General features: G+C 49.2%; 1 protein-coding gene across 5 annotated transcripts in view; it reads left to right on the top strand.

Moving 5' to 3' along the window:
* Nucleotides 1–17196, top strand: part of Nf2 (NF2, moesin-ezrin-radixin like (MERLIN) tumor suppressor) — an 83354-nt gene extending 66158 nt beyond the window's left edge. For 2 of the 5 annotated variants that reach the window (XM_087582363.1, XM_087582365.1), the window contains exons 15-16: nucleotides 1207–1372; nucleotides 14895–17190. In XM_087582363.1, coding sequence (XP_087438489.1) covers nucleotides 1207–1372; nucleotides 14895–14945 — 217 coding nt within the window. In that variant the 3' untranslated portion in view covers nucleotides 14946–17190. 5 annotated transcript variants of the gene reach the window in all.
* Nucleotides 17197–18763: the final 1567 nt, after the last annotated feature.

The following is an 18763-nucleotide window of genomic DNA, read 5'->3' as shown; positions in this document are numbered from 1 at the left end:
AGTGTGTTTCTATTATAACAGAATACCGAAGCTAGAAATCTTACAAACAACAGAAATTTACTTCTCATAGTTCTGGAGACTTAGAAATTCAAGATCAAGGCATTGTCAACTCAGAGTTAATGAGAGTGTTCCTCCTGGTTTATAGATGGCAACTTCTCACTGTGTGCTTGTATTCGCCAGTGGGGTCTTTCCCTCCTCCTCTCCCTCCTCCTCTCCCTCCTCCTCTCCCTCCTCCTCTCCCTCCTCCTCCTCTCCCTCCTCCTCCTCCTCTCCCTCTTCCTCCTCCTCTCCCTCCTCCTCCTCCTCTCCCTCCTCCTCTCCCTCTTCCTCCTCTCCCTCCTCCTCCTCCTCTCCCTCTTCCTCCTCCTCTCCCTCCTCCTCTCCCTCCTCCTCTCCCTCCTCCTCCTCTTCCTCCTCTCCCTCCTCCTCTCCCTCCTCCTCTCCCTCCTCCTCCTCTTCCTCCTCTCCCTCCTCCTCTCCCTCCTCCTCCTCTTCCTCTTCCTCCTTTTTTTTCTTTTAAGGATATACGTCCCATTACGGGCTGATGAACTAATCACTTCCCAGGGTTTCATCTCTTAAAGCATTGGTGAGTTGGCTGCAGCATGTGAATGAAGGTGACACAGACATTCAGCCTGTGGCTCTTTTTTCTGTACAGGCTGGCAGAGCCCATGGACTGGCTACCGTAATTCCTTCAGAATATTTGTACATTAGTGTTAGGTAGTTCATGTCTTGTGGTTAGACACTTGAGCCTCTTCAGGTAAAAGCAGAGATCTATGTCTTCCCGGTGTGGGCTGAGTGAACGCCTACCATCCTTCTCTGAAGGTTTCAGAAGAAGTGGGAGGGAAGATGTGGCTACTGGCAGAGATCTCGGTTTACTGCTTTACGAAGAAGGGTGGGAAGAGAAGAGTATCTGTGGCTCAGGAGTCTTGTGTGCTGTGATTTTTCATACAGAACCAAAAGCAGCCTGTGGCAGGGTTATTTGTAGAGCACTCTGAAAGTTTATACAGGTTTTCTTCCTACCCTTTATTTCTTCCTGAGAGGATGCCCTGTGATTGCTGTCCCACCTGTACTGATGGGGAAAGGGATCCATAGCAGTGAGTGGACAGCCCACGCTCCCTGGCTGCCACTGTGAACACCTTTAAGTTAGGGCTCTTCTCTGCCCTGCTCAGTGTCTGCCCTGCCATGATCAGTGTCTTTTTGCCACAGAGTGGAGTACATGGAGAAGAGCAAGCATCTGCAAGAACAACTCAATGAACTCAAGACAGAAATTGAGGCCTTGAAACTCAAAGAGAGGGAGACAGCCTTGGACATCCTACACAGCGAGCACTCAGACAGAGGCGGCACCAGCAGCAAGCATAACACCATCAAAAAGGTGCCTGGGGTCCCCTGAGTCTGCTGAACAGGACACGTGAGACTGGCATCTAGTTTCCTCATGAATCCAGTCGTTAGACTGTTGCCTGTTGGCTTAGTTAAGGGAATTTTTCTACTCCTGACAGAAAGAGAATTTCATCTGCCATTGAGGTGGAGGTCGAGCTTATGTTAAAAGCTCTGATGAGATGAACCCTTGTTTGAGGATGGGTTTGGATCTATCACTGGGCACTAAAGTGGTTCTGTCTTTAAAGCCAAGGGGACTTATGCTCAAGGAGCTACCTCACCTGATGGGAATCACAGTGAATTAGAGGCTGTTGAATGGAGTCCCTTCCAGTATTTTGTGTAAGGCCATATTCTGAATCTCCAACTTTTTAACACTTAAAAGGAAGTATATGGGAGAGCCTTGATGTTTAAAATAATGAAACTTATTTATGAGGCTCACAGAGTCCCATTTTTCTCTCCTGATATTTAGAGTTCTCACCTTTTTAAGGGTTTAGAAGTTACTAAGAACTCATTATCAGCCCAAGAATGTATGTGTCTCTTGTTTGAGCAAAGCAGAAAGATTTTCTGGGAAGTGAAGACTCTGCTTTTAGCTGATCACTCCTATAAAACAGGTTATAAAGGGATTGGTGTGGCAGCACACGGTGGTAATGCTAGCATTCAGGAGGCAGAGACAGGAGCATTGTAAGTTTAGGGCCAGGCTGGGCAATAGAACAAGGCCCTGACTCCTTTTCCTTGAGATTGGATGGTAGCTGATCTGGTTTAGTGTCACTCTTTACTCCGGTCTGTAAAGCAATCTCCAGCTCAAGGCCTGTGTTTTCAGTGATTCAGCTGTCACTGAACAGCCTAAGAAGCCTAAGTCTGCCTGCCGTCTCTGGTCTGTGGTTGGGAGCCCTACTTCTGCTGAGCATTTCACAGTGGACGCCACGTAGAGAAGGCATTGCTGCACTCCACACCTTCTTCCCTCGACTTCTGTTGTCTTCTGGGTCTCTTGTTTCAAACAAAATTATTAAACCTTAAAGGGGAGTTTGAAACGAGGCATGGTGACCCACAGAACTCAGGAGGAAGAGGAGGAGGCAGGAAGATGAAAGGTCATTTTTGGCTGCAACAAAAATTCATGTCCATCCGGTGTTACATAAGACTCTGTCTCATAAAAGTGGTGGGGTAGATGAGGGCAAAAAGGAGGCTCTTAAGCTAAAACATGGGCTAGTGAGCCAGTCAGCCCTTAGGGAGTAACCTTCAGACCCCTCATCCTGCTTCCTTGTCACCTGGCATCCTGAGCAGTCTCCTGTGCCACTGCTGCTGTGGTGAATTGGGCTCTCAGCTACAAACGCCTGGAGTGCTGAAAACCAGAGGCCCAGTGTTTGTTGAAGCTGTTTCCTAGTACATGAGGTCACTTGTCTCAATTTCTGAGGGTTGCAAATGGCACATGTGGCATTTTGATTTCACAGGGTATGTCTTTGTTTTTTCATTTTATTTTGCTCGTTTAGCCTCAAGCCCAAGGCAGAAGACCTATCTGCATTTGAGTCCTCAAAGTAGGTTATTCCCAGGTATTCTGTCTGTGGTGATGGTCCTACCGTCTGTAATACTAACCCATGCATGAGCTTGCCTGTCTCTGTCCTTGGGCCGCTCGGAGCCCTCCCGAGGGCAGGTGAAGCCTGGGGCCTGGCCACAGCATGCTTTGAGGGTGAGAGCAGGCATCCGCCCTGGGGGCCCAGATCAGTCTCCAGGGCCTAGAAGGCTGCCTCATTCTGAAGAGCATGTCATGGGGCTGCAGGACCAGTTGCTTTGTCTACTTGATGTCACTGGTTGGGTTGGGGAAAGTCATGACTTCCTCCTTTCCACACAGATCTATCTCCAAGTCCCTTGTCTTCTTGGTGGTATACTCCTTGATGGATAACTCTAGCATGGAGGTGGGAGTCGGTTCTGATGCTTTTAAGACTGATGTCTCTTGTATAAGATCACTCCTGCCCTGTACGGGTGTGCGCTGCAAACCTATCACAGCTGGTGGCTTCTGGGCGTGGGTCACTCATTCTCCTTTTCCCTCAAGCTTCCCATTCTCTGCACACCCCTCTTCTTTCCTAGGGCAGCAAACAGAACACTGGTGCATCTTTAAGCCAGTTGCAGTAAGTTGGCTGTCCCATGGCTGCTCTAAAGGCCACTTTGGCTTTTGCCCCCTACTGCCTGGAAGGAGCTGTGCATGGACGAGCTGGTCTGCAACCGCTCCATTGCAGAGACCCAGGAGATGATTTAGCAGCATTTGTGTTGAGTCAGTTAATTAAAGCATTACAGATTATTCTTTCAGTATGCCTAGGCAGTAGAAGATTATCAGGCCTGATATTAAAATGTAACCCTCCTCCCATTACTGCCTGGTCCCTGTCATACCCACGCCAGCCTGCCTCTGACACTTGTGACGGGTACAGGCTATGTCATTAGCATCCTCACTGCAGTCAAGTAAAGAACCTCTGAACCCTCTGCTCGGGACATTTCTATCTGTTCATTGTCCCGGCAGAGGAGGTTAGCTAAGTCCCAGGTAGATCTTTCATCAGGTGAATGAGAGCTCACAGAGGCTCCAGGGACCCATGACAAGAACACTAATTTTGACTGTCATTTGAGCCTGACTGAGTGAATGGGCTTCTATTTTTTCAGCTTCATGCCCGCTTTGGTGGTGTTACTCTGACATCATGCAGTGTGTGCTCTAAGCAGAATGTGGGAGCAGGCGGGCAGGTGACTCTGCCCAAGTGCTGACCCCATGGCACCAGAGCACCCACGTGGATCTGGTTAGTGCAGGGCAAGTAGAAAACCTTGATTTGTTTTAGCTCACGCAGCAGATGTCCCCTTGGTGTAATTAGGCAGTTTCACTGAATGTGGGCTCATCTGTGTGTGTGTGTGTGTGTGTGTGTGTGTGTGTGTGTGTGTGTGTGTGTGTGTGTGTGTTATAAAATATTTGCACTCTTCAGCATCCTAAGTTGGACCATCAGTTCTCACTGAATTGTTATAGACAAAGGGAGTTTCCTTTTTAGTCAGCTTTGTGTTGTTTTAGACATATAGCCATGGCCCGTAATGGCATGTACCCAGTGACAGATTGAGTGCACAGTGGTGGGTCTTTAAGTTTGTATTACCCAGTGGCATCACAGCCATCTTGGTCTATGATTTTCCCTTAGTGATAAGATCATCGACCAACACATTTCTCACAGCATGGCCCAATAGGCAAGTAGCTAGTGACTGTATTTGGAAGCACTTGTTCACTCATTCATTCATCCACTTATGTGAGTGCCTTAATGTGACAGTAAGTTGTTTTCAAAACAGGTTGCTAGGCTCTATTTAATTAAGAATTCTGATAACCCAGGGTTACTAAAAGCAAGAACTTGTCTTTCAATATGATACAAGTTCTTCTCAGCAATTTTAGACTAACTACTGGTGGGTTTGCTGTTCAGGAATTCTGAGGAATGTTTCATTTTCCTAGGTAGTGACAGTCCCTATAGCTAGTGGCTAGTGCTCCTGATTTATGGTCACCTGCCTGTGTAGAGGTGGCTCTTAAGTCATTCCTACTACTGTCTGAACCAATGCTAGCCTAGCAGAAAAGTGTCCCTTCTGGCTTTGGAAGTGTGGGTGCCTAGATGTCAAGGGAGGGAGTTGCATTTTGACATTGGGGAGTAGAGATTGCTTAGAGAGGTTTCTATTGCTTTGAAGAGATAACATGACCTTGTCAACTCATAGGAAGCATTTAATTGGGGCTTGCTTACTTTCAGAGATTTAGTTTAGTTTGTAATCATTGTGGCAGGAAGCAGGGCTGCACACAGGCAGACGATGTTTGAGAGGTGGCTGAGAGTTGTACATTTCAGCAGGCAGCACTGGACCTGGTTTGAGCATTTAAAACTCTAAAGCCCACCCCACTGACACACTTCCTTCAACAAAGCCAGGCCTACTCTAACAAGGCCACACCTCCTAATGCCTGATTCTCTCTAGAATTGGAGTTACAGGTGGTTGTGAGCCACCATATGGGTGCTGCAAATTGAACCATTGTCCTGTGGGAAAGCAACCAGTACTCTTGACCACTGAGCCATCTCTCCAGCCCCTGTCTTTTTGGTTTTTTTTTTTTTTTTTTTTTTAAATTTTTAATCTAAGCTATGTGTAGAGAGGCGTTCACTAACTTGATCTATCTCAGTGAGAAACTTGGTTTTTTTAAGAGACAAGAATCCTTAGCTAGGTGGTGATGACACACACCTTTAACCTCAGCACTCAGGAGGCAGGGACAAGCAGATCTCAGAATTCAAGGCTAGCCTGGTCTACCAAGCAGGTTTCAGGACAGCCAGGGCTACAAAGAGAAACCCTGCCTCAAAAGACTGGGGTGGGTGTGGGTGTATAAATTTGAGCTTTTACCTGTTAAAGATAAATCACAGATAAATCAAACCTGGCAATGGCTCACACCTATGGACCAACTTCTTAAGAGACTGAGGCAGGAGGATCACAAGTTCAAGGACAGCATCAGTAACAGTAGGATAAAGAAAGGGGACAATGGAAGAGTGCTTGCTAGCATGCATGAGGCCCCTGTATTAGATCCCAGCAGTATAGATATCAAAAACATAATCTTCTGCCACATGCAATGCCACAGACCTTTCATCCCAGGCAGGCAGAGCTTGGTAAGTTTCAGGCCAGTGGAAATACAGAGCGAGTGTCAGGACTTGGCCAGGATTATACAGTGAGACCCTGTCTCAAATCCTCCTTTCCTCCTCTTCCTTCTCCTCCTCTTCCTCCTCTTTATTCTTCCTCCTCCTCCTCCTCCTCTTCCTCTTCCTCCTCTTCTTCCTCTTCTTCCTTATCTTCTTCTCCCTCCTCCTCTTTATTCTTCCTCCTCCTGCCCCTCTCCCCCTTGTCTTTCTCCTCCTCCTTCTCCTCCTCTTCCTTCTCTTCTTCCTCTTCTTTCTCCTCCCCCTCAACCCCCAGGATTGTTGTGAGGTTAAATGAGGGCAGTCACACGAGGCACTTAGTGCACAGTGAGGGTTTAATGATATGAAAAGGAGCATCTGCTTGTGGACCGGTGATGAGGGAGGGAGGAAGGAGGAGGTAACATGGGTTGCACTACCTCATTTAAGCCTATAACTGGTGGTGAGCGTTAGGTGTGTTGAGTGATGTGATAGAGGTGAAAAACTAGTTTTTCTAGCTCCTTCTCCAGTTGTCTTTGGGCCTGCAAGCTTATGTTTTTTTTTTTTTTTTTCTCCTCCTGCTCATCTGATGTCCCTACATTTTCCACTTTTCCCAATTGATGATCAGTGCAACTGGTGTGACGGGGCAGTCAGCTGCCCTGGGGAACCAGGATTCACTTCATTCTCAGAGGGAGTGAGATGTTCCTGGCATCTGAGCCCTTACAAGTTACAGAGTGAACCCAGCAATCCAGCTGCGTGAGCACACAGGGCACCGTAGGCCTGAATGTTTGCTCTTCAGAGCCATGGTGTTCTGGTCACAATGATGGCCAGGGGTAAGTTAGCTCAGCTGCCATCCTCTCGAGGTGAAAACATCTTGGAGCAGGCACATTTCAGGGCCCCCCTGTCATTCTCTCACAGTTCTTTAATTGTGTATTTTTACTTTATATGCATTGGCGTTTTGGTTCCGTGTATATCTGTGTGTGGCATCTCTAGTTCCCCTAGAAGTGGAGTTACAGACCGTTGTAAGCTGTCATGTGGGTGTGGGAATTGAACCCCAGTCCTCTGGAGGAACAGTCACCACTCTTAATCTCGAGGCCTCTCTCAACATTGTTAATTCAGTCTCCTGGTCTGGAGTTGATCCAAAGCCAGCAAACAGTCCTCATTTTCATGCCTGTGACCTCCTCCAGTGGAGCAGAGGCTTCCAAAGGAAAGCGGTGGATGAGAAGCTACGGAGCTGTGGGGCTGAGAAAGGTTACTTCATTTGTAGATGGTTTTGACTGCGTTTCCCACTGTGGAGGAGCAGGAAGGCAGGGCTTTGACGTTTATGGGGAGCCCAGCTGCATCTCCTGGATCAGGAAGACAGAAAAGTCTAATGTCATCTTCAATTTCTGCAGAGTCCTTTGGAGATTTAGGGCTTGTGAAATGAAATAGAACACTTCAGGCACCTGGAGAAGTGATAAGTCACAGAGAGAAACAAGATCTCCCGTGAAAGGTATCTTCCTCCATTAAAACGAGTAAGCAGGGCCTCCCTGGTTACCTCTGGTGTCCGTGGCCGGTCTCATTACTTGCTGCTAAGTAGTTTATTGCACAGTTCCTATGTCTAGTCTTCATTGTACACCTGTGGGCCAAGTGACCCCGATTGCTTCAGAAATCAGGCATCCTCTGGTACCACATCCTCAGATTCCACGAGCATCCTTTATTGCAGTCAGGGGAGAGGGAGAGAGAAGTGGGGTGGGAGCAGCAGCGAAGCCAGACGTGGGCACCGAGCACCCGGAAGGAACTGCACTGCCACAGGACCCTTTCAGCTCCCAGGCTCTGTGGAAGCCTTCAGAGCTGGTCTGCTTTGGGGTTTTGTTTTTTGAGACAGGGTTTCTCTACATAGCCCTGGCTGTCTTAGAACTCACTTTGACCAGGCTGGCTTCAAACTCACAGAGATCCACCTGCCTCTGCCTCCTGAGTGCTGGGGTTAAAGTCGTGCGCCACTACCACCACTCCTAGCTTGAAAGAGCTCCTTCCTCTTGGGCTGAAGCGCTGACTCGGCACTTAAGAGCACTGACTGCTGTTCCAGAGGAGCCAGGTTTGGTTTCCAGCACCTACATGGTGGCTCAAAACCATCTGTAACCCTGGCTCCAGAGGGCCGGCCATCTTCTTTTGACTTCCTTGGGCACCAGGCATATATATACATAGACACACATACAGGCTAAACACTTGTTTAGGTAAAATAAGATTGAAAAAGAGAATCCTTTTCTTGGTTTGCCATCCTGTGGACTCATTCCTAAAAACCATTTCTAACACATGAGTTTCCAAGGGTCCTGTGACTGCTGATGGCTCCGGTTTTCTTGCTTGTTTCTGGTAGGTCCAGATAGAAGGGTCAGCCAGGCACCATTTAAGACTACAGGGCTAGGAAGCTTTACCCTGTAAAGGAGTTTGCTTTGGGAAGTGTTGAGCCTACAAGCCCTGCCTTGTGGCCTAGATGTTTTATGACTATTTGAAAGTGCCTGCGGCCATTATTGGGCCTTATTTGATGCAGTAAAATATTCCATTTGGCCCCTTGGCTCTGAAGATATGTTTCGTTTCAGCACAGTGCTCCCAGGGCACCTGATTTGTTACTGCAACAGTGGGAGGGAAAAGCTGGGATGCAAACTCATTCTGCAGGCTCTGGGTTCTGTTCTTATGAGCCTTGCCATGATTTCTCTTTGGAGATTGGCAATTTAAAAGGAGCATCAGTATATCTGGACCTCTTTCTTAAGGCCCTCACCCAGAGTGCTGGGTAGATCGAATTTAGCCTCTACCTGCCCAGTGAGGTGAATCAGGCCGATGAGTTCATTCGTCAGGTGGAGGAACGGTAGCAATAGCCCTTCCAGCATCCTAGGGCAGCAGAGACACAGGCAGACATTTCCAGGCACGGTGCTGCTGCTTTAGGTCCCCAAGGATTAATACAGATCCATTCCCCAGGGATTGCCTGAGCAAATTTCTCTATAAAGGAATTTGATTTGTTTCTTGGGATGGCTGTGGCCCCTCATTTCACTTCTGTTTAGGGATAGGCATGTATACAGCTCTCTATGTGCACATCATGAAGACAGCATTTGGGTGCAAGACGTTACTACCGAGACTGCAGAAAGCTCAACATGCCCAGTTATAGTGGTGCCCTCCCTCTGTTGGCACGTCTACCTTGGCTCTGGGGGTTTAGGAAGGGGAATGAATGTTTATCACACCCCACACAAAGATCATGTTGAATTTGCTGGTGCTGGCTCTGTCACCTTTCTGCTCCAGAGTCTGCTTGTTCCCTGCAGGTCCTCGTGTCGAGAATCTGCATGTCCTTTTTTATCTCCTCCCTCCCCCGCTCCTTCGTTTTCAATATGTAGTGGCAAAGAGGACGTATAACATGATTTTAGGGCTTGCATTTCAATTCCACTGCATTTTTATGGGCCGAGCTGAGTCCCAGCCCTGGGAGTTATTAGGTTAGTATCTAAAATGGATTCGGCACTATGGGTCTTATTATTTAAAATGAATTAGACAGCCCCCTCCCACCTGCATCTTCTCCCTGGGGATAAGTGGATTGAGGCGAGGCCCCCAGAGACTAGTGTAAGGAATCCTGGTGCCCTGATTAGTTTTGTTCTCTCAGCTTAATTGTAGAGCTTCCTTTCTCCCCACTGATAACCGAAGGGCTCTGTCCTGTCCTGTCTGCCTCTCCACTCCCTTTGCATTAGGACAAGATTGTCACAATACAGCCTTGTGAATCAATTTTCTTTCTGTGCTGATGAAAGTGTAATTCATTCTTAATCAAGCAGCCTGGCTTCATGCTGGAATACATTTAGTTACCCTCCTGTCACTCTGGGAAATGGTACCCCAAAAGGACTTTGGAGGAGAGATGGGTAGTTGACAGTTTACCGTCTCACAGTGGATTTTCCAGCAGGGGGCACTCTTATCATCAATGTTGGAAGAACCCTTGTAGTTAGAATTTAATGTCCTAGGCCATCAGATGTCAACACTGGTCATAGGTACCTTCTAGGCTGCTGTCTGCCAACCCTGGAGCCGTTTCTCAGGAGCATCAAGCCCTTTTTGAAGGTGGGAAAAGCCAGTCTTTTGTTGTTTTGTTTTGTTTGAGACAGGGTAACCTCAGATTCAAAAATCTTTCTGTCTCTGCCCTTCTTTTTTTTTTTTTTCTTGGTTCTTTTTTTTCGGAGCTGGAGACCGAACCCAGGGCCTTGCGCTTCCTAGGCAAGCGCTCTACCACTGAGCTAAATCCCCAACCCCTGTCTCTGCCCTTCTAGTGCTGATTTTTAAAGGTTAGTGCCAGCAAATCTGGCCAATTTTTTTTTTCCTTATATTTAGTTTATTTGCTGTGATGGGAGTTAAACAGTAGGCCTTGAACATGCTAGACAAGTGCTTTACCACTGACCCAGCCCCAGTCTTATCTTTTTTTTTTTTTTTTTAAGGACAGTGTCTGCCCAGGCTCACCTTGAACTTACTGTTGAGAATACATTCGTCTCAGCCTCCTGAATGCTGGAATGACAGGCATGTGCCAATGTGCCTGCCTTAGCTTCTTGTCGTTTGTTCATTTGGTTTCATTTATTTGGTATTTGAAATAGGGTCTGGCTCTGTGGTTCTGGCTGGCCCGAACCCTGCTGTGATATGCCTGCCTCTCCCTCCCAAGTGCTGGGAATACAGGTGTGCATGCCTCTCCTTTTATGGAGACAGATTTATCTCCCAAACCCACACTTGTTTGGATTTGATGGTTTGTCCATTTTTGTCATTTAACAAATAGTTTGGGGAGCAGAGGGGGCTTCACTTTGCTGAGTGGCTCTGTCCTCTCTTTCTGCAGCCTGGTCATTTGTGGATAGGAGGGAAGGTGGTTCTGCCAGGGTCTGTCTGTGTATGCTGAGATGGGAAGGAAGATCAGAGGCCCACATGATTAAAACAAAGCCACATAGATCTGCTGCAGAGAAAGAAAAGGAAGTTGGTCTCTTCAAATTGGAATTGGATTAGTGACAGACTCGAACAGCCGGTTCAGTCAAGAGAGAACTTAATTCCTCCTGTATTATTCACAGGGCTGATTCTAATCAGATGTGAAGAGACAGCTGGAAGAGAGCAGCAGGTCAGCCCAGTGCCTAGTGAGGAGGCTGCATGTTCTTTTAGTCATCTTTAGGGAGGGAGCTGGCAAGAGCACATTGGGTTGGGCTCTTTGAGCAAGTTCCTCGTGGTTTCTAGCCTTCCCAAAGGAGCAAGGCCTGATTGTCCAGATGCCTATATTGACCTTGTCTGGCTCTAATGTGGGTTTTGAAGGTGTCTGCATGGCAGAGTATAGCAGAGTGGTCACTGCTCAGCACAGGCTCAGCTAGCTGGCTTATAGATTCAGAGAGGACACCAGACCTAGGCAGATCCCAGAATTGACCCAGCGTGGAACCCAGGACCTGGTAGCATATCCGTGTCATGAGCATTTTGGCCTCACTGCCTGATGAAATACAGGGCGGGCTCTCCTTATCAGTCTGCTCTCCCAGGTATCCTAGTGGTATGAGCAGAGTCTGCACCCACATTAAAGGGGTCTGCCTCCACAGCCACAGGGAGCATATTGAACTCTGGGATACTGCACCACACATTCAAATGATGGATCTCCACAGCCAAAAGCACATGTGAATGCTTTATCTGGGATTCCGCACCCCACATTTAAGGGATCCACCTCCACAGCCAAAGAGTGCACATGAACTTTATGGCTGAGGTTTTTGGTTGGTTGGTTTTTCAAGATAGGGTTTCTCTGTATAGCTCTGGCTATCCTGGATGGAACTTAACTCTCTAGACTGGGCTGGCTTCAAACTCAGAGATCTGCCAGCCTCACCCTCCCAAGTGCTGGGATCAAAGTTGTGTCCCACCACCCCTGACCCCTCAGCTGAGGCTGGAATCTTAGGGAATGGCTCCATGGCGCTCTCAGGATCTTAGAGGTGTTGCTGTGCTGTGTGCATAAAGAGACAGTCCTGTTACTGGACAACAGGACAGCCCAGGTGCTGTTGTGGGCTGGTGGATATGAGGAAGTTTGTTGACTGGTATTAATGAAGGGCTCGCCATGTTCCACTTTGTCTGAGCTGAGCCTTTCCTTTCATGAGCATCTCCTGCTTGATGCTCTTAAGTGTGGAAACCAGCCTTCTAGGATGACCCTTGCCTATATCAGAGACAGCAGGTGGAAATAGATCTCCTGGGTCAGCCTGCTCACAGAGTGCCCAGCCAGGAGCACAGTCAACAGAAACAAGTGGCAGTGCCCCAAGACAAGAGCTTCTTAGGTTCTGGAATGCCTCCTTCGTGGGGCTCAGCAGGTGTCTTGAGTGCATACTAAAAAAGGAGGCTCAAGGCTTCTCCCTGAATACCCTTGACTCACAGTCTGCCTCCCTCCTGCATGAGCTCTGCCCTCCAGTCCTGCCAGGAGGAGGGCATTTGATGTCTTAAGATAAAGGATACTGCTGAGGGAGCAGTCAGAGGGTGGCCACTGGAAGCGTTCCAGCAGTGGGAAGTGAGCACACACCGTAAATTCTTCAGACTGGGTTTCCTGATGGCATTAGTGCCAAGAACTGCGTGGTAAGAGCAGAAGGTGGGATAGCCTGTCAGGCCTCCCTTTGTACAGGGTGGTGACCGTAGGAGGCACTCAGTTGCCCTATGCAGTGGGTTTGTGAGCCTTGGGGCCCTGAAACGCAACCCCTGCATGTCTCGTAGTGTTGGCTGTGCTCTCAGCCTGTACTTGTGTGCACTGAGGACAGACACCCTTCTGATGAGAGAAGAGGCCATCTTACCCTGCAGTGCAGCCCTAGTGGGATTCTGGTAGGATTCCCTCGGAGAGAGCTTTGCACCCTAGCAAGCTCATGCTTGAGTACCTGGAATCCGATGCTGCCAAAACCCTCCCCAAGCACCTTGAGGGGACAGCCAACATGCTTGGGTAGTGGATCCAGGAATTCTTGGAGCCAACATTATTGAAACAGGCAAGAGACTTTCTGAGGCCCCCACTTCCTGGGCGTCCTGCCTGGGGAAGCAGCCAGGCCTCTCAGGGCAGTGTCTATCCTGACTCAGAGGCTGGCACGGTGCGTGGCCCTTCTGCCTGAATCTTACCCTAACCAGGACTCTGTTCTGCTGCCCCTAGATGGGGTTTGATGCCACCGTTAGGAATGCTAGCTGACGGGTTCTCAGCATGAGCCAGGTGGGTGATGAGCATGGTCTCTGCCCCCCTAGGAGAGAGCACTGCATCACCCTGTGTTACAGTCGTGCTGCTATAGCACTGTGCAACACTCACTGAAACTGGCCATGGGGATGGCCTGTCCCTGCCTGCAGCTCCTTATCCCAAGAAACCGCCTGAGGTTGGCCCAGAATTGTGGGGACAACTTTTGATTCCAACCCTTCCCAGAGAGGGTTTTTGTCCTAGATCGCTGGCACCATCTTCTCCTTTACTGTCCTGGTCCCCATTATCACAAGGCACACCCCGACTGGCCCCTCTCTGCTGGCACTGCAGGAGAGACCAGCCAAATGCAGTTCCCGTCTGAAGGGTGTTTGCCTGAGCAAAGAAAAGCTCTCTCCATTCCTGGCAGAACTAGGCTTCCATGGAGCTTCTGGAATTGGTTCTGCTGAAGAAAACAGCTCAGATGCCTCCTTGCATTCAGCTTGTTAGTCAGGAACTTCAAGGCCAAAAGATTTGGCAGGATTTAAAGAGTCGGCTCTCAAGCTGTCTCGTTTTGAGCACACTAATGCTGCCTGTCTTTTGATGGTAAAGTGGGTTCACAGTCTCCCTCTCCTGCCCTTTGTAGAGCTTTGGTAAGCACTGCAGACTTTTCAGAGTCGGAGACTGCTGAAGGGCCAGACCAGCTAGCCTGTCCCATTGCTTCCCAGCAGAGGAGCGATGTGCAGAGAATGCTGGGGTGTTTACTGAGGCCACACAGTGAGCTGGAATGGAAACAGACAGCCTCGTGTCTGTCTCCCATTTAGTTACAGTTGTGGCCCATTTCTCATTCAGTACACTCAGTCAACAAACTCTTCTCCCACCCAGAGCTGAGCACTAAGGTGAACGTTTTGGGGAATGAAGATGGACAGTGTGCAGCTGCTGACACACACTTCTTTCTGGGAAGGCCTGGGGCTGCGTCAAGAACATATAATCTTGCCCCAAGGGCGCCAGTTCAGCAGCAGCTTGAAATAGGTGCCTATGCCAGATGCGTCTGTCTGAGGAGAGGCTGGGAGACAGCCCGAGTCAGGGACTTGAGTGGTATATCTGCCTCTGCTCTTCTCCATTTTCCCAGCCAGACCTGCTTGGTGGTATCCTGAGAGGTGTTGGGGTGACCTGTCAGGCACTGCCCAGTGCACCTGTCCTGCTTGAGCCTGTCATGCATAGAAGAGTCTAGTCTCTCAGCTTCCAGGCCTTGGGCAAGTCTGCATTGGAGTCACCCAGAAGTAGGACCAGAGAGGACAAACTTCTCATCTCATACAGGCCCTCTTTGCCTGGTGCCATGCTGCCTTGCCCTAGGTATAAGAACTTTGAGGCTTGTGATTCCAAGCCTGGGCCTCAACCCAGAGAGCTGGTGCAGTACAGTGACAGTGGGAGCTGGCGTTTTGAGAGCCAGAAGAAACATGAAAGTCACAAGCTAGACTCCCCTTGGGCTGGGTTATATGATAGACATGTTTCTACTGAGTGTGTCTGTTCACCATCCATGCTTTCCTGCATGCCATCTGTCGGTTTGCATTTGAATCCTGGGATAAATCTGGACCCTTTTCTAGGCTTGACCACCAGTATCTTGAACATCTATTAAATGGGTTTCTCTGTCACTCAAGCCACCACTGAGGTTATTCCCTGCATCAAGATGGGCTGTGCTGAGACCGGCGCCCTTTCACCTTCTTCCCTTCTTCTTACAGCTTACTCTGCAGAGCGCCAAGTCCCGTGTGGCCTTCTTTGAAGAACTCTAGGTGACCCGACCACCTCCTGCCACATCTGCTGCTCCTGACACCAACGGGGTGGGCCTGACCCCAAAGGAATCATCAGTAGAGGGCTGGCTTGTTTGGGAACTCTGAGTAGAAGGCCTGATCCCCTTTGGGTTCAGTTGTTTTTGAACTCTGACCCTGCAGAGATTTCTCAAGGTGTTCTAGTTCTCCTAGCCTGCATATCTATGTCTCTCCTCCCTCCTCCCTCCCCACTCCCCCTCCCCTCCCTCCTCCCCCTCACTTTCCTCTCTCCTCTCAGAAATATTTGTTGTGTGTGGGCTGCCATTCTTCCTGCACCCTAGGCACTGTGGTGTAAGTGTCACTGTGCGTGCTGCTGACTTTGGTTTGAGAAGCGGCTGTGAGTCCTGTGTGGAGGCTGAAATCTACCATGCTGGTGCTACCCACTCCCTGACTGGGGTTCTGGGATAGGCCTCCCCTCCACAGTAAGGACCTGACTAGAAGCATGGACTGGCTTAGCTCAGAACCAGCAATGCTGGCTCCTTAGCCAGGCTCACCTGAGGCAGTGTTATAGCTGTCTGACTGGCAGGAAACAGGCAGAACAGCTGTGGCTAGGAAGAGACTTACGATAAAAGCTGCTGGGGGACAGTGTGCACGTGAGTCCCTTCAGTCTTAGCCACCTCCCTGTGGTGGGCCAAGAGCTTCCTGGTCACATTCCCATGAGTGCCTGGGAACCCAGCTGTGACCAGGACTTCCATCCATCTCCTCCCACTCAGTATATGGAACCCCAGAGCCCTGCTGCCCATCCATCATCTTCTAGTTCTCTCCAGTACCTAGGCCTTACTGTCATTGTCCTCGTCTTCCCCTGGGGGCCCAGAGATGTTCTTTTTGTCCCTCCTTCCCAGAACCTGACACAGGTATCAGGCCACACATAGCCAGCAAACTAACACTACTGCCTGCCTCCATGCTGGGCAGCACGTATATCCCATGTGGCTCGCACACTCCATAGGCTGGGCCTATCTTCTGTGTAACTGGGCTCACTGCTGTGGCCAGTCAGAGCCCATTGAGTCCTGACAGCAGGTGCTATGCCTCAGTCCACAGACAGATGGACATTAACTTAAGACAGTGAGGGGCTGAGCAGTGGAATGGTCCACAGTACCGTTTTTGAGAAACTGAGGCACACTACCTTATTCCCACTGGCTGGCTGTTATTAGGCCACTTTGCCATAGGCAGCCCGCCGAGTGTCACCTCAGCATCTGTGAGCACCTGGGATAGGACTCTAGTCTGGAACTTCAAGTTGAGAAGTCCTCAGGACTTGACACCTCAGCATTTGCCAAGTCTTCTCTGACCTGAAACTCTTCTCTGACTTTCTTTCTGTACACTTGATCTAACAGTGGCTGTGGGACACAGGACAGTGACGCTGGTTATAAAAATTATACCAGGCCTTGTTTTTTTTTTTTATGCTTTATATTTCAAATTTGAGAAATGCCAAGTGACATAGCCACACGGGAGCCCTGGTATTTGAGGAGTGGTGGGTGTAACTTTCTTAAAAGGTGGAACCCACTCAGTCAGAGGTACCTCAGGTCCCCTCAAGAGAGAGAATTGGATCCCCAGAATGTCTCCAGCCTGCTTTGAGCCTGTAGCTGGGTTCTTTCTGGTAGACAATTTTAGAGTCAAAGAAAGACATCTGAAGTCCACAGTGAGCTCCAACCCTGGCTAATTCTAGTTTCAGTGGTTCTTGCAACATGGGCAGGGGTACCTTGGTACTGAAACAGTAAGTCACCCTCAGTGCAGGACACTGAGGTCTTGCTGATGGCCTGTGGCTGGTCACATACCCTGACTGAGGTAATATCTGAGCCGCCACAGCACTCTGACCCCAGATCACTGCCGAGCCTGGCTGGACAACACCAGCGGGCTTACCTAACACTACTTCAGTTACTGCTTTATCATCTTCAGACAGGTTTCTCACGCTCCTGTACTTTCAAAAAGCCCAGAGGCTGATACCCAGCAACAGTAACTAACTGTTCTTGCCAACAGGGCCAAAGCCTCAAAGTCCCTAGTGCAAGCAGCCTTCACAGGGGACCCAGCCTCTTCTGGGTACCTTGAGGCCAAGCCAGGGCCCATGGGCTTCCATTCCTGTTTTCTTATCAAACAGCTTTTCCTGGGAGGCCCATTGTCGCTCCTGTCAGGGCCAAAACATGAAGCTGTTTTTTGTTTGGGGTTGGGGGTGATTATAATTTAAGTGATTGTTTTAATAAAAACTCTAAGCTGCTCTAGTCTGTCATTGCTATCTTTTTTGAGCTTTATTATGTATATTTTGTATGCATTTGTACTATGTGTACTATGCGCACGCCTGTTGCCTGCAGAAGTCAGAAGATGCCAGGTCTGGAACTGGGATGATGGATGGTTGTGTCTTACCAAAACAACGGAGCTGTACCCCCAGCCCTCCATTTGTATGGGCGGCAGATTGCTAGTTCTAACATCTAGACGTAGCCTGGTTTCCCAGGCACTCAGATCAAGGAAACCACTCTGTATAAACTGGTCATTTTAGGCTGTCCAAGTCAGTATTTTTACCCGACTCTTAAAAAACACCCCAATAGCCCAGAGGGCACACTGACAGCCTAGCATCTCCATCAGCAGAGCGGGAACTGACAATATTGCCTGATATTCCATTGTTCTGAAACACCATGTAGTCCAGGCTGGCCCATCTTCCTGTCCCTTAGTGCTGGGTGGCAGGCATGCATCACTGCCTGTCATGCTCTGCCTAGCATCTTGCTATGGACGCCGCATTGTGGTGTTTTTATTCTAGCCTGTGACATCAGGTAGCTGTTGGATCTTGATGCTTCCTTGTGGCATTCGCATCCCAGTGCCATGCTGTCCACTGCTGTCATTGTGGTCTCCCCCAGCACTTCCTCCTCTGCCTCGGGCTTGAGTAGGGAGCACCTGGCAGCTGTCCCACAGGACTGTGCCCCACAAGACTTCATGGGGAGAATCAAGATTGGGAGTTGCCCATGTGTAGCGAGAACTGGGAGCCCAATTCTAGAAGGGGGAAAAGGTACCGGCAGAAAATTGCTGCAACCTTGTCTGATCTAATCCCTTGCAGTCTGGAGAGAGAAAGTCAACTGCCTTCACTCCTGTCTCCCTACAGACAGCCCAGACATCCTCTCCAGCGAGAGGGCTCTCCCGCCCCTCCCTGCCATGTGGGGCTCCCTGGCAGCCTGTCATTACTGCATTATGACAGGATCCTGAGGCTGCAGTCCCAGCCCTGTATGGAGAAAGCTTCAGCCATCAGTGTAGTGGCAGGGCAGTGGGAGCAAATTATGGGAGCGTTTATCAGCACAGCAAGGTCTCTATCTGACTCAGAGAGGACTCCCGCTGCTTCTCTCCTGTTTCCACTGGTTGCCCATTTCTCATTGGAATAGTGACCCCAGAATAGCACCTGGTCTGCTGCTGCTGGGCAGACTTCAGGGCTGCCTGAGAACCCTGAGGTGGGAGCCAGCCTTCACTCATCAGCTCTGCCTAGCTAGAGCGCTGCCCTTACCCTAAGGTTCTTGGTCACTTCTGTAAAAGTGGTTGGCAATGAGACTTTCAGAGGCATCTGGGAAGGTGAAGAGTGGAGACAGTACCTTAAAGCCACGAGAGGGCTCAGTGGGTAAAGACACTCCCTGTTAAAATTCCATCTCACGACCCATGAGGTAGTGAAAGGAGAAAGCCCACACTCCCATAAATTGTTCTCTGCCCTCTACCCAAGCATCACAGCTTGAGCATGCCAAACTGGAATAAATGTGCAATAAAAAATTTTTTAAAGTATTCCAATTTCTCAGAAAAATGTTGTACCGTCATGT

This window comes from Rattus norvegicus, chromosome 14 (genome assembly GCF_021556685.1).
Source record: "Rattus norvegicus strain SHRSP/BbbUtx chromosome 14, alternate assembly SHRSP_T2T, whole genome shotgun sequence".
NCBI lineage: Eukaryota > Metazoa > Chordata > Mammalia > Rodentia > Muridae > Rattus > Rattus norvegicus.
The sequence above is the reverse complement of the archived record's forward strand: the minus strand, read 5'-3'. Positions and strand labels throughout refer to the sequence as shown.